Raw genomic sequence first — 16,185 nt, forward strand, 5'->3', positions numbered from 1 at the left:
AAGCACTGCATATTTGTACCAAACCAACTGGACCGAGTGAGGAGTAGTGACAGGAAGGGAGCCGGCCTATGCATGTCAATGAGGGCACTTATAGTTTGCTTGCTTTGGTCTGAAATAGAACAAATCTCTGACTGTTGTATTAGGCCTGGGCAATAAAACAATAAATTATCGTATTGTGATAGACTTTTGATCAATATCAATATAAAACATGTTCATATTTGTTCCTATATCGATAAGAGACTGGACCACTGAATCTAGCAGCTGGGTTTGTTACACAAACACGGTTCCATGCTTTATAATTTACAATATTTGAGTGTTTTTCATTGTTGTATTGACATTGAGTATTTATCAATGAAGAACAGTGGAAGGTCATATTAAGTGTTAAAAAGAAGTGTTTAAATCCAGCATGGTAATTCCTAGTCTTTTTAGGTCATTAAAATGATCAATAGTTATCGATATCGATCAATTTCATCAAGTTATATCGTCTTCGACACATCGACATGTGTCACTTGGCCCAAACATGTGGTTTCAGATGTCTGTCTGGTGCCTTCTGTGTTGGTATGACAAACCGAGCGTGTAAGAAACAAGATCTTTATAGGTTGACAACGCTTGTAAATTTGTTTGTTGTTAACAGTCAGTGCCAAAAATGATCTTATGAACCGCTATAAATACTTATTAGGCTTCGAATTACATTAAAGTAAAACACGGCTTGATAAATGCATTTCTTTGTGTCTATTCTTTTTTATTGATTTATTGATTTTGCTCAATCTTGACATTCTTTTATCTGGTACATAGCACCGGAATATACTGTACCTAAAGAAATGGGGGTCTGTTCTTCCGCCTGGGGGGGTATGCCTCCAGACCCCCCCAGGAGGTCTGGATGTCCCCATGCTCGCCCCGTCCTCCACGTGACCCGTGTGCAGGCCTGTCGGAGCATTCCACTTGACTCCTGCAGCTTAGTGCCTGCACTGGTTTGGAGTGGCGCCGAGCGTAGCCATTAGCTGTTTAGCTGGGTTATTGATTTCCTTTGTGCTTTGCCCTACAGCGAGTCACCCAGTCAGACATTCGGCCTTCATCACACACGGGGTCTGTCGGAGCATCGGTTACCCATCATGTGCACAAGTGGGAATCCATTATGGATCATCCAGCCGGCATCCCACTGACGTTTCATTTAGCCGTTTGGTTGAACCAGAATGAGGCGTTATCTCCCACTCAGTGCTGGGAGGACAGCCAGCGATCTGAGCGCAGCACCATGACTCAAGAGCTCCTTCCTGTTCCTCCCCAGGTTGTTACGGCGTCTCGGAAGAGGAGATGGAGCTCGACCACTGGCTGTGTGCGCGCTGCGAGGCTGGCGCCAACACAGAGGTGAGTCTCACAAAGCAGCCTTTGGGTTCATCATGTCTGACCGCAGAAGGCACAGAAGCTCACATCTGGGTGAACGCCTGCATTGCACATCTTTGCTTCCTATTTGTTTGGACCAATCATGTTGCCGGCGGCAGGGATCTGTAAGCCTGTGATTGGCCGATACAGTGTGAACGTGTGACTGTAAAGGTTTCAGTCCCTATCTGAAAGCTTAATGCACTCAAATTCAGTAGAATACAGCCCTGTCGACACAGGAAACGAGCTACAGATCTGCGCCTTGCAGTTTCTTGTTTCCCGCTCAGGCTCCCCCCTTCCCCCCCTCCCTCCCCCCAAGAAGTGGGAGGGGGGGGGGGGGGGGGGGGGCGTCTCTAATTTTAAGGCAGAAATTGTGTTGAAATAGTTTTGCGCTTAAGCAAACAGAAACTGAGGCCCGGCTTCTCTCCACCCGTTGTGAGGGCGCTGGGCCGCCCAGCAGCACTCTGACCCAGGCGTCACTGGGGTGAGATCGATCACAGCGCGGCTGTGATGTGAGGCGGCGGTCCTCACACAGCTGGTCTACAGTCTGAGGCTTTTGTCCTCATTCGAGCGTGGCCATGAATAATCATAGCGAGCTTCGGGGCTGAAATGACGTTTCCTTCCTGTTCGACGCAATCTTTGGATACTGGCTTGTGCTGTTTGTTGTTGTGGAGGCATGACAAGGGATGGTTGTCGGCCTGATGACTAACACTGTTATACTTAAGATCTTTATGTTGTAATAATGGCTCCTCTTTCCTGTCTGCTGAATGACGAAGAAGATTAGCTTTGTGTGACTTTGTGAGCTGCTTAGAGGGCCACTCAACCCTTAATAAGGTTTATTTTGGTTTCAAACGGAGTGTCCTCTATGTTCTTCAACATAGTAATATATGCTATTGTGTCACTGTTACTAAAACAATCATCAGGAAATAACAGGGGTCTAAGTTGTACTCTGTACATTGTACTCTGCTCCGAACTCAAGTCACGTTCTTTTTGTGAATATTCCTCTTTTCTGAGAAATATTAAATAGCTCATCATACTGCTTGTTATAATGCATATTAAACAAGGTGTACAGGCTCTGTATAGAGTACCAGAGAGCTTGCCTGGGACTGCCCCATGGCTGTGATGACCTGCGGTGGTCCTGCCTTCTTCCTCCAACTCGCAGCCATTTCAGGGTGTTTGAGCTGATACAGGACAGGGAAGTGGGTTTGGGAAGAGAGGTGTTGACGTGTAGGGTCCTGGGTCGCTGCATGGAGCCTTTGGCCCCGGAGCACCACTCACTCACTCACTCACTCACTCACTCACATACTTACACTCACATTCACACTCAAACAACAACAACAACTACGGATAATCACCAGGCACTACACATACTGTACAATCAATTTACAACCAGCAATTACACGGCAAAGCAGTCGTTAAAACCCTTCTCTGGGATGACGTTTCTCTGAAGCTATAGCAGTGTGCTGGGTGGCACCAATCAGTGCCACAGGCTTGGCGTGGCCTGCTGTGTCCTTCACCAGGTGTTTTTCCACTCGTCTACTTTCATACGGCTGACCCGTATCGTGGTACCTAGGCGGGGCCACCACCACGGTAACACCAGGGCGTCTATCCCCGATGGCTTGACCAGATTTTAATCTCGGTTTCATTTCTTTCTCGTCCCCCGCAGGATTGCTGTCTGTGTTCCTTGAGGGGGGGTGCTCTACAAAGGGCCAACAACAACAAGTAGGTGTTGGTGCAGCGCCGCGTTGTTTGAGGATTCACTCGTCTTTCACACTGCCAGGCAGAGGAACAATGCGGCTGGCATACAACCAGCTCTGGACCTATGTCCTAACAATATGAAGGATGCAAGATGTAACACTAAACTATGATTCACACATGGGCAGGGAGACAGTGGGCAGGGAGACAGGGTGACGGTGTCTTTAGCTCACCGGGTCACCTCGCTAACTCGTGCGAAGGTGTTCAATCTGTTGAAAATCTTTCCAAGATCCATCTTCATAAGCTGCTACTGAGATGCGTGATCTATTTTTTGTATACACCCCAACAGCAGCGCTATGCTGCTATCCATTTCATATTCAGTTTTCGTGTCAGAACGGTCACGTCTGGCGGTCATTATTGTAGAACTCGGCCGGCCAGCCACTAACCAGTTGGTGACCAAACCTATTTTATACAGCCTCAACAACAATGCATGACCGCGCAACGGCTATTTATGTATGTATCCTGCTCCGTAATGTTGCCAACATACACATCAACACATTAATGTGTTTGCAAGTACTCTTTTGCTTGAATACACGTTTGCACCCTTCATAAACATATTACAGTATACAATGGCTGTACACCCTGGTCGGTCTCCAACCTGGCTCTGTCTTTTGAGCACTATTACAGTAAGTCTTAAATACTGAATGGATTTTATTCATTCAGACCTGCGCACATAATAAATATCCTTTTTGCAGCCACAAACCGGAACCACATCCCGTGGTGTCCTCTGGTCTCTGAAATCAATCACTTCTAAACACAGGAAACGCCACCAGAATGTAATATGTATATGTTTCCCGGCCTTTCAATTACAGCGTAATGCTCTCATGGCATCCTGTCTGGTCATGGCATTCTGTCTGCCGCCGGCCCGCAAAAATGTTAATTCGTGTGTGTGTGTGTGTGTGTGTGTGTGTGTGTGTGTGCGTGTGCGTGTGCGTGCGTGCGTGTGTGCGCGCCCCTGCGCATAGGTGGGTGCACGTGTTGTGTGCCATCACGGTGCTGGAGGCGCGCTTCGTCTCCCTCACGGAGCGCAGACCCATCGACCTCTCGGCCATCCCACTGGCCCGCTTCAACCTGGTAAGACCACGCCTCACTTCTCTCCTTAGCGCCCGTTCCCTAAAGCCGCCGTAGGTGAGCGTCCAGCGTTGTAAAGAGTGAGCCAAGAAGAGAGCACGTTTCACAACACTGAACGACCACCAAGAGGTCCCCCTCCCTTTGGCATGTCTCTCGTGTCATTGAAACGTGTTTCATTTCACGGACCTGTGATTCACAAACACCGGGTGGATCACGTTAGATTCACATAACGTATTCGTGTACCTGAGCGGTGAAGCGTGGCCAGCTGGAGGGCAGTTATTCGGATAGTGAGATCAGTGCATGGATCCGGTTTACAGTTGAGGGGAAGTCACTGCATGTGGGCTGTTGCAGTCGACTTGGTGGTGTGGTTTCCGGGTGTTGTTTCCTGGTTTGTGTTCAGATTTCAGTTCTGATTACAATTCTTTTTAATTTGGCAAGACATTTTTTCGTTTTTTAACCACTGTCTCGTTATAATGTAATTGACTCATATTTATCGATTAATGGGGGGATTGTTGATTTGTTGAACGAAGGGATGCCATGAACTTGTGGCAAGCTTCTAACAAAGTAAAAGCAAATTTAAAAAACAACTACAAATCGTACAAACATGGAACTAGGATAGAACTGCTCTATACACCATTTACATCTCAAGAATTGGGCTTGATTACGTCGTAGATACTCTTAAGGCTGCCCCACACTACACGATTTTTTTATCTTATGCGATTTTTGAGTCGGAGTACACCACACACATAACGAGAATCGCAGCCGATTTTTGCTCTCCGATCCGACATAAGATTAGAACACAAGACGGAACACCCCACACTACAGGATAATCTTATCCGATTCTCGGCCGTGTAGGCTACGTCATCCAGCACGAGACAAGAGATCGAGAGACAAGAGATGGTAGATCGAGCAGCGGTTCCCAAACTTTTATTCCTGCGCACCCCCTTTACGTCCCAACCGGGTTGGCGCACCCCCGATCCCCACTTCAAAAAGAAGGAAAAAAAACGCAACAAAGCTTTGTTTTATCGCCATATAAAGACTCATGTTTAATCATGCGCAAATAACCAGAACACGCATGACAATAACAACATCAACAAATATACAACAAATAGGACAGCCAAGGGACACGACTGACGTTGAGTGCAAGATCTGCTCATGTGTGATACGCGCAATAGACGGGCAGACGACCGATCTACATGACCACTTTATGCGCCTCGCAGAAGTTAATAGAAATGATGATAAACAAAATATCACAGAGCATAGAGCAGGATTGTGAACGTTTACAATGTATCATGTCAATTTACAATCTGCAAAATGTGTCTGTGTTAGGATATTGATGCTGCGCGCCTCCTATTTGCAACGGAATTTGTTTAAGATATAAAAACATTTAATTTAACACACACGCACTAAAACAGATATTTTCGTTTTTAAATAAATATTTGGAAACGAAAATTGAAAAGTGAGAATTGAATGCGCTTTGGCATTATGGAGCACCTTCGGGTCAGCGTGTGTGTGTGTGTTTTGCGTGTGTGTTTGTGTGTGCGTGCGTCGCTATTATGTTGACTACACACTCAACATGCCGAAAATATCTAACATGTTGGATAACCCCGATTTTGAGATCGGGAGGTCTTAAGTTTATGAGATTCTATCTTAGAACACTACGGCAGACAGGATAATCTTGGCCGATTTTCGTCCCGATTCGGCTGCCATGGGAACGCCACCCCGATTCTCGTAAGGGGCAAATCGGCCCCGATATCGGGACATTTATCTTGTAGTGTGGGGTCAGCTTTAGAAGACAAGATATATGCAATATAATATTACTTATTATAATATACTATATAATAGGGCTGCTCGATTATGGAAAAAATCATAATCACGATTATGGTCAATATTGAAATCTCGATTATTCAAACGATTATTTTTGGGTTTGAAAACAAACAAAAAAACACTTTGTAAATGAGAACTTCGAAATTTCCCCTTAAAAATATACACAAAATGGTCAAATAGAAAATAAAGTCCAGATATGAATCCAGCTGTTCTGTAATTTCTATTTTAAAAAATATATATATATATATATATTTTTTTTTTATCGTTTCAACTCGATTATATTAGTTTGGTGATCCTTTCACTCTGAAATCGAAATCGCGATCAAAATTGGATTAATCGCCCATCCCTACTATATAATAATATAATTCTAATATACCATATAATATTTAAATAAAAGTCCCATTGACTCTAATGCTCGCTGCTGTCTGTCTAGCCTTTTTCATGGTCTTACTTGGAACTTGGTGTGTCACCACACATGCTTTTTCCCACCACCGAGGTCGCACAAACTTCCTCCGGTCTTAACCCCCTTCCTTCGGCTCCCCGCACGTGGGCGGCGTTCAAACGCAGTGCCCCCACCACACGGGTCACGTCTGTGTGAAAGGAAAAGCCTCCGATCTGACGCGGCTTCGTCTCGGCGGCTCATTTCCTCCCAGTGAATTGAGCGGTGCCTCTGGTGTGTTGTTTCTGGCACCGTGGGAACGGGCCTCAGGGCTGTCAGTGTCTTATCACCACCGCCGCCCCCGGGTTGCCCCGACACCGCGTTCAAAAGCTCACCGGGAGCCGCCTCCTCTGGACGGGGAAACGCCCTCGGACAATGCTAGGTGGCACACTGGATGCGTTGCCGTTAGATTTGCGTCTTTGTAACTGCCAGCCAGATGCACGTTCCGAAGTGTTCTGGCTGGCGTTGTGAGCCAGACTGCTGTGGGCTCGACCTGGGATGCACCTCACCTGTTGCCAAAGCATCCGGATCTCATCAGCATGTTGAGATGCAATCAACAAAATGTGCTTCATCGTTTGCCTAACCCAGTTTAAAAGCCCATGATGGGCTATTGCTTTTTGATGCCAGGTGTATAGAAGATCTTGATCGGGATCTCCCCTGCGTTTGAATAAACGATCCTGTGTGAAATGTTGGTGGTGGCCTGGAGCCTAGTGCAGACGGTTGGTTTGCCTTCTGTGTGTACATGAGTCCCGCCCTGTGCCAGGGTTATTCTGGGACTCTGGACAGTGCCACCGGTCTGCATTGTTAGACCCGGGTCATCTCAGAGGAGCACTTCCTAAAGAAATTGTGTTATAAAAAACACTGTTCTGCTACATTGTGCCACCGACATCAGGGGATTTCCCTCCCTTCCAGCTAGCCTGTGTGTGTGTGTGTGGGCTCCCTCTTGTCTACTATCTCCGTCGTGATAATCCTTTGATTGCTCACACTGCTTCCAATCTCTCTCTCGCTCCCTCTCTTACCCCATCTCTCTCTCTCTCCATATCTGTCCCTTGGTCTGTCTCGCTCCCTCTTTCCCTCCCATTCGGCCTTTCTCGCCTCCCCTCTTTCCCCCTCTCCTCTCTCTGTCCCTGTCTCTCTCTCTCCCACTCTCCTCTCTCTCTGTCTCTCTCTCTCCCCCCTCTCCTCACTACCTGTCTCTCTCTCTCTGTCCCTGTCTCTCTCTCACCCTCTCCTCTCTCTCCCCCCTCTCTCTCTCTCTCTCTCTCTCTCTCTCTCTCTCTCTCTCTCTCTCTCTCTCTCTCTCTCTCTCTCTCTCTCTCTCTCTCTCTCTCTCTCTCTCTCTCTCTCTCTCTCCCCCTCTCCTCTCTATTTATGTCCCTCTCTCTCCCCCCTCTCCTCTCTACCTCTCTCTGTCCCTCTCCTCTAACTCTGTCCCTGTCTCTCTCTCCCGCTCCTCTCTCCTCTCTCTGTCTCTCTCTCTGTCTCTCTCCCCCTCTCCTCTCTGTCCCTGTCTCTCTCTCCCGCTCCTCTCTCCTCTCTCTCTGTCCCTGTCTCTCTCTCTCTCTCTCTCCCCCTCTCCTCTCTGTCCCTGTCTCTCTCTCTGTCTCTCTCCCCCTCTCCTCTCTGTCCCTGTCTCTCTCTCTCTCTCTCTCCCCCTCTCCTCTCTGTCCCTGTCTCTCTCTCTGTCTCTCTCCCCCTCTCCTCTCTGTCTCTCTCTCTCTCCCCTCCTGGCAGAAGTGTGCGTACTGCAGGAAGAGGCTGGCGAGGGAGGTGAGCGGCTGCTGTGTGCAGTGCTCGCACGGCCGCTGCTCCACGGCCTTCCACCCCACCTGCGCCCAGGCGGCCGGCGTCCTCATGTACCCCGACGACTGGCCCTTCATCGTCTACATCACCTGCCACCGCCACCGCAGCCCCGTCCTCCCCGAGGTAACCCAGAACGCAGCGGCCTGGCAGGTCGCCCGTCACTAGGGCGGTGGCGACCAAACTAAACATGAACCTGAGGGACTAGTTTCAGTCACCGCTGCGCTCCATTTTAAGGCAGTGTTTTTTTTTTTTGGTGGTTGAAAAATGTAATGCAAGACAAAGTACAAAAGTAAAAGGTTATACTCAAAGTAAAATTTGCATTGTGGTCGAAACCCAGGAAGTGGTTAGGTATTGAAAGATGTTAAGGAATTCCCAGCCCTATACCACTTTTTTGTGACCAGTGCCCATGTGCCCAACCACATGTTTGTTTTTTTTTTTTTTGGTTTTGTTTCGTGCTCAACACCGTATCTTGTTTGGGGAAATTACGAAAACGTTACAGATGAACTGATATTACGCCCCATGAAAGTCCCGCAGAGTGATGTGAGGTGTGTGAACTTGAGCTCTCACGTCACAGACAGAATTGGGCACAATCTCTTCCCTTTTCTATAAATCGACCACGGGCGAAAGGTGCAGGTTTTTTTGCATACATTGCCAATCTTCAATATGGTTGGTCAAAGAACTGTCCATACTTGACATTCCCTATTTTCTGCTCACTAATGACAAGTTCTGGGAATTGTGTCCATCAGTGCAGCTGTCCTGGTAGCTCTAATCACAAACAGTGGTATTTATACACTACCGTTCAAAAGTTTGGGGGTCACTGTTTTTTTCAATGAAGATAACATTAAATTGATCAGAAATCCAGTCTAGACATTGTTAATGTGGTAATGGACTAGTCTAGCTGGAAACGGCAGATTTTGAATGGAATATCTACCTAGGTGTACAGAGGCCCATTTCCAGCAAACATCATTCCTGTGTTCTAATGGTACATTGTTTAGCTAATCGTCTTAAAAAGCTGATTTATGATTAGGAAACACTTGTGAAATTATGTTAGCACAGCTGAAAACTGAAAAGTTTTCATGGAAAAGATGAAATAGAACGGTAGTGTGTGTGTGTATATATATATATATATATATATATATATATATATATATATATATATATACATGTGTGTGTGTGTGTCTTTCTGTTCCTGTGGTGTTTCATGAGAGGGTTTCTCATTGCCCTCCTTCCACCCACTAACATCCAATGTAATTGCTGGCTGGTGTTAGTAGCGGTTGCCTGACAAACACAATCTGCGTGCCCAAACCTGTCAGACGTTGAGCAAGGGGTCTTATAAGCCGTGTCTGGTTTCTCCCGGATACGAGGGAGTGTAGATTAAATTCCACGGCCGTGCAGCGCGCCGCTTTGTTGGAGTGCCACCTCCCTGCGTTTTGTTATCCTCCTGCTTATCCCGTCCCTGATCAGAGGAGATCTAACGCGATAGACCTCCGAAGAATAAGTCCCGCCTCGGAGGCTCCCCGTTCCCTCGGTCAAATGTCTATGGGAAATAACATGGGTGGGAATTTTGAATGATCGTACAGAAGACATTTGACCGAGGGAACCGGAGCCTCGTAGGCGGGACTTGTTCTTCAGAGGTCTGTTGGTCTGGGTTCACGCTCAGACGCAATTGTCTGTGTACCGAAACGCTCATTGTATCCATTCACTCCTTGTTCTAGAGTGATCATTTTTACTCAACCGCATACTGCCAAAACAGAGTTGGGAAATATTGACAATTGCCTGGCCTTGTATGATTGGATGATTTTTCTTCTTGTTCATTCAGCTAAACAGCTTCACGCAGTGTTAAGATGGAATTGTCCTCTCATCTCCTATTATTCATAACTGCTTCTGAAACCCGTTGTGTCAGAGGTGTAATCCATTCATCTATTTGTTAATTTATTGGCCTACACTGTTAAATAATCGAAATAATCCTGACTCAACATCGTCAATTATTTTATTTGAATATATCCAGCTCATCAGGGCAGAGCCATAACTCTTTTACCTCTTTAATGACTACTGTGGATCCACTGGGACGGTCAAGTGTCCCCCTGCTCACCGTGTGTGCCCTGCCTTATCCCCCCCCCCCCCCCACCTCCGGCCTCCCCCAGCGGAGCAAGGCGTCCATGCGGGAGCTGGCGCTGGGCCAGCGGGTGATCTGCAAGTACAGGAACACCCGCTACTACCACAGCGAGGTGACGGAGCTCACCAGCGCCACCTTCTACGAGGTGGTGTTTGACGACGGCTCCTACAGCGACAACCTCTTCCCCGAGGACATCCAGGTGTGTGTGTGTGGGGGGGGGGGGGGGTGTAAGGTGTTATCGATTTGGACGAGAGACGAGGTCAGGTGGTAGCGATGCTAGGAATACCGTCATCTCGTTTGGGTTCCCTGAACGGGAGGCCTAACACCCTACCTCTGTGGTCACACACACCACATGAATCTGCTAAATGTTGAATAGAATTATCGCTCACATTGTGCCGGTAGGTCAATAACAGTAATCATATTTCCACGGCAGAGAGTAAACCAGGGAATTACTGGGTAGACAAAGTGTTATCAATGTTGTACTGACGTGTGTGTGTGTGTGTGTGTGTGTGTGTGTGTGTGTGTGTGTGTGTGTGTGTGTGTGTGTGTGTGTGTGTGTGTGTGTGTGTGTGTGTGTGTGTGTGTGTGTGTGTGTGTGTGTGTGTGTGTGTTGCTATGCTTCCAGAACCGGGACTGTGTTCGCTTTGGTCCACCGAGCCAGGGGGACGTGGTCCAGGTCCGCTGGACGGACGGTTTGATATACGGAGCCAAGTTTGTCGCTTCGCACTCCATCCCCATGTACCAGGTACTATGCCCGCCCCCTGGCCATGACCTTTGTTCAACTCACCCCCTCTCAAGGTGTGTCATGCCCCCGACTTCTCTGGTACTTCCACAACAAGTCAAGAGTCGCAATGCCGCTTACCTCGGCCATGGTCGTTTGAGCAGTCAAACTTGTGTGACAATCCCAACAAGTGTCTGCTCCCATAGCTGTATCTACGTATTCTCTGACCCAGGTGTGCGCATGGAAACTCTACTGGCTAAGTCGATTTCTCCAGTAGTGCCCGTAACAAACATATCCACAGGGTTTGATTCTTTGTCCACTCGCCACTACGCATGTTCACTGACTGAGGCGTGTTCAAGTTGCGAGGGTAAGTGTTGGAGGCGATGTTGATTAACTGATTCAAACCGATGGGGAAAGCCTGATAAGCAAATGAATTGTTATCGCGTGTTAAAATCACCCACAATGTTTCCTCTTTGAGTCGCATGTTTAATAAAAGATGTGATAAATGCTTTGACTGTCAGTTGCTTGTTCTGGCCTTACCAATTTGATTTGACTATGCAAAATCGTGTTGTGAGGACACGTCTTATCGGAATGCAGCTGAATGCAGCACAAGCACAGACTCGCACACAGACTGAGAGGCCAGCAGGTTCTTGTTAAATATCCTGGTCATGAGCACAGCGATGAATTCTGTATTGAACGTTGGATTTGTTATTGCTTCGACCCACCGGTTACAATGGACTGGCCCTGTCGGTGAAAAAGCTAAATTTGTGTTGTGTTGTAAGTCTCATTTTATCAAGAGAATTGAAGACAGGGAACTGAGCCCTTGGTTTTGACTCAGTCATAACTCTCAGGCAGCTTTCCAATCAGTTAAAACACCCCCCCTATCACTGATCCTCTGCACTTACTAAATTGTTGCCCTGCACTCAGAATTCCGAATTATCCCACTGCCCCAAACCGACCGGTATCTACGCTCAGGACTCGAACCGCCCACCTCGGTCTCGGAACACGGAATCGAATCTTGTGGATGTGCTCATTTGTGGGCACTATTGAAAGAAGAACAGAGAAGCCCATCTAGCCAGGACTGTTTTATGTGCTTGCTTGCGTTGGGCAAACCGAGATACCGCTATGCCTACAGCTCATATTTGGAACGCGCCTCACCTCACAAAAAGGACGAGTTGAACAATAATCTGATTTACATCAGGACATAAACCCCACATTAACCCGGGGTCCTGGCAAACCGCCAAGATCCTTGGACTTTTTTAACCTTTAAAAAAGTGAATAATTTCTTTGTGTGTGTCAGGTGGAGTTTGAGGACGGTTCCCAGATCTCGGTGAAGAGGGAGGACATCTACACTTTGGACGAGGACCTGCCCAAGCGTGTCAAGTCCCGACTGGTACGGCCGTGCTTGTCCTAACTCGTGCTGTGCTTCAGTTAATTTACGGTTTGGATGTTGATCTACAACATTATATCTGCCACTAGTCACGCAAATTCATTGAACAAGAGAGCACGGCTCTTGTTACGTGGGTGGTGTGAGTTCATTATGTAACAGAATATTGTTCACACTATGCCAACTAGACTAAAAATTCATGAAGGATGAATTATAAATTGCTTTGTTCTCATTGGCACGTTTAGTCATGCCCCATTCCAACATTTGTATTTCACACATCACACACACATGCAGGCGCACACTTCAACCCCTCTTCCAACGGGAAAAGGTCAAACTATCTTTGCTCTCGATTTTATTTTTTTATTAATGCAAATTACTGGTTATCCTTTTGTCAACACGGGCTTCACGTGTTTCATGATGGGACTTGGGCGTGTTGCGTGTGAACATGGCTTCGTTGACACACAAACCAGTCGGAGGACTGGTAATATAAGAGGTCCATGTGTTGTCACGTGTTTCCTTCCACAAACACCGCACTGCTCTCTCGCATTAGAATGAACCGGCGCAGCGCGACATCTCCTAACTTTTTCCCGTGTGCTTCTCTGCGCCGTCCCTCAGTCTGTGGCGTCGGACATGCGCTTCAAGATCTTCACGGAGAAGGAGGTGAAGCAGACGTCCAAGCGGCAGCGGGTCATCAACTCCCGGTACCGGGAGGACTACGTCGAACCCATGGTGTACCGGGCCATCATGGAGTAGCTCTGTGCTGTGAACAAGCAGGACCCCAGGCCCAGGGCTCCGGTGTGGGGCCTGAAGAGCCCCGCCCAGCCCCCTCTTCGTCCTTCTCCACGCGGAGCGAGGCTTCCACAGTCCTTAGGGCTAATTATTTATAAACTACGGCTGGGACTTTCAGTGACATTTCAGTGTGTGTGTGTGTGTGTGCACGCATGTCTGTTTGTATGTAGGTTGACCACCAGTTGACGCCAGTTTCTCTCAAACCTTATTTTTTGTTTTGTTTAATCTGTAGGGAAACTTTTTTTTTTTTTAAGGAAATAAATGCTGACATGATAGGAAAATATCTTTATTTGTTAACTCTACAAACCATCTGCATAGACTTCATACACTGTGTAAAAAAATAATCAGTTAAATTTGTTAGGTTACAATAATGGAAATCATTTTTGGTACGATATGGCTGATTTTATGTATAGGCTTATTTCAGTGTATTGAAAAATCCACTCAATAAAAGTCAATGCATCTAGATCTGTGGAAATGTTAAACAGAGGGGCCCCAAACACAATGGAAAATCCTGTAGGAATAAGTTATACCAGTTAGGTATTCTTTTGACCTCCAGGTTTACAGCATAGGAATCAATGAATGAACTACATCCAATATGCAGACTTTGTTGTGTGTGGGTTTACTGTGACGACCAAGCTAAATAGACTAGGTTAAGGAGACATGCCTAAAGTCTAATCAGGCCATTTCATATTTATCAACGATGGAATGTATGGATTTCACATTTTAACTTTTAACCTTATTTATGATTGCTAGGTTGATTTTGAGAACTCTTTATTTTTTTTACAATAGCTTTGTTGCGCATTAAGTGCTAGACAATCTCAGATATTTATTTTATTTATTTTCTGTGGTTGGGTCAGTATTTTAAATTCTTCTGGTGGACTTAAATGTGCTCTAATACTGTTTTGGGGGGACTGGGTGGTGTCCAAGCACTTATTTCAACGGAAAGCACTTCTACCGTAGCGTATCCCTAACAATGTTTATCGTTCATTGTCTTTTATCAATTTCAGGTTCCTAATGGAATTAATAGATTGCTTTCAATTTTTTGTTTTACTGGATAACTCGTCCCTGAAGGCTGATGATTAATCCTCATTAATAGTTAAATTGAGACTAGATTATTAAGTGCGTTATTAAAAAATGAATAATGCGGAGAGGCCTCCATTTTAAACTGATAATTTGTCCACAATTGCTGGTGCTTTGTTTCACTCTGCTGTACCACTCTGTGCACATTTTGTAAACTCAACAACTTGAGTAAAGTTTGGACAAAAACAGATGAGTCTGTGTGTCTGAAAGTAAATCGATTTAAGATGCATCTGCCAACATAAGAACTTAATACTAATGGTAGGAGTGAAGTGCTTCCAGCGTTCAAGTTCTGTCCTCACGTTGCCGTCTGTTGTATCTTTCTGCTGATCTGCTAACTTAAATTCCTCTCTGCTCTTCGTGGCTTTAGGCCTTACATAACACCTGCACGATGAATCCATGCAGGGTGCTATTGAGAATTGAATACAAACGTGACTCCTGGCCCCTCGGCAGAGCACCAACGTCTCGTCTCGGAGATAGGTGAGGTTGATAGGTGAGGTGATAGGTGAGGTTGTCAGCTGGGGAAAAATGCTTGGTCAGTTTTTGTTGTACGCTTCAATATTTGTGGGCATAGTGTGTTATTAATTTGTGGTATTGATCTGTTGGGTAATGTAGCAACGCTAATAGCACATCAGGGTTTATTTTTGTTTTATTTTTTATCAGCAATTCCATTTTCCTCACTTTGAAAAGTAGTGTTACTTACAGGCTATTAGAAGTGTACTTTTTCAGAAGATTTATTTTGAGAAATTACGACATCCGGCCCAATACTTGTCCCCCAAAACAAAAGGAGGAAGCATCACTTAGATGGGCGATGAGGGTTTGGTGCACAGTGACGTTGCATGAGAGTGTTTGCATACAATACAAACTATATGAAAGGTATGTGAATAGCACCAAGTCCTCCTGTGGCTGTTGAGATTGATATCAATCTAGATAGCTCCTTAGTAGCTCCTGAGCTAGCTCCTTAGTAGCTCCTGATCTAGCTCCTTAGTAGCTCCTGAGCTAGCTCCTGATCTAGCTCCTTAGTAGCTCCTGATCTAGCTCCTTAGTAGCTCTTGATCTCCTTAGTAGCTCCTGACCTAGCTCCTTAGTAGCTCCTTAGTAGCTCCTGATCTAGCTCCTTAGTAGCTCCTTAGTAGCTCCTGATCTAGCTCCTTAGTAGCTCCTTAGTAGCTCCTGATCTAGCTCCTTAGTAGCTCTTGATCTCCTTAGTAGCTCCTGATCTAGCTCCTTAGTAGCTCCTGAGCTAGCTCCTGATCTAGCTCCTTAGTAGCTCCTGATCTAGCTCCTTAGTAGCTCTTGATCTCCTTAGTAGCTCCTGATCTAGCTCCTTAGTAGCTCCTTAGTAGCTCCTGATCTAGCTCCTTAGTAGCTCCTTAGTAGCTCCTGATCTAGCTCCTTAGTAGCTCCTTAGTAGCTCCTGATCTAGCTCCTTAGTAGCTCTTGATCTCCTTAGTAGCTCCTGATCTAGCTCCTTAGTAGCTCCTGAGCTAGCTCCTCCACATACAGTTCATTGGTCCTATCCAAAGGAGCTGCCAAGATACCAAAATAGATCTATTGAATAACAGCCCTTATAACTATCGGATATACTCCCTAGGTACTCTATAGGTACTCTATAGGTATCGGCATCGGCCCCTAAAATCCAGTCTCCATTTTCTGCAGGAAATGCAGTTTCTAGTTCAACATCCTCCATGTTGTTGATGCTTCCAAATAATTCATCACTGGTGCACGCATGTGTTTTTGTGTGCGTCTTCTTTGGGGTGTGTGTGTGTGTGTGTGTGTGTGTGTGTGTGTGTGTGTGTGTGTGTGTGTGTGTGTGTGTGTGT

General features: G+C 46.2%; 1 protein-coding gene across 3 annotated transcripts in view; it reads left to right on the plus strand.

The window, feature by feature from the left end:
• The window catches only part of LOC311361003 (lysine-specific demethylase 4A-like), a 30,087-nt gene extending 15,554 nt beyond the window's left edge, over window positions 1-14,533 (plus strand). For all 3 annotated transcript variants that reach the window (XM_084481171.1, XM_084481172.1, XM_084481173.1), the window contains exons 15-22: window positions 1,286-1,365; window positions 3,044-3,099; window positions 4,098-4,206; window positions 8,204-8,395; window positions 10,417-10,587; window positions 11,014-11,133; window positions 12,410-12,502; window positions 13,112-14,533. In XM_084481171.1, the coding sequence (XP_084337297.1) occupies window positions 1,286-1,365; window positions 3,044-3,099; window positions 4,098-4,206; window positions 8,204-8,395; window positions 10,417-10,587; window positions 11,014-11,133; window positions 12,410-12,502; window positions 13,112-13,249 (959 nt within the window). In that variant the 3' untranslated portion in view covers window positions 13,250-14,533. The remainder of the gene's footprint in view (window positions 1-1,285; window positions 1,366-3,043; window positions 3,100-4,097; window positions 4,207-8,203; window positions 8,396-10,416; window positions 10,588-11,013; window positions 11,134-12,409; window positions 12,503-13,111) is intronic.
• The last annotated feature ends 1,652 nt before the right edge of the window (window positions 14,534-16,185 follow it).

The sequence above is a fragment of the Micromesistius poutassou genome, assembly GCF_964030765.1.
Source record: "Micromesistius poutassou genome assembly, chromosome: 16".
In the NCBI taxonomy this organism is placed as follows: Eukaryota; Metazoa; Chordata; class Actinopteri; order Gadiformes; family Gadidae; genus Micromesistius; species Micromesistius poutassou.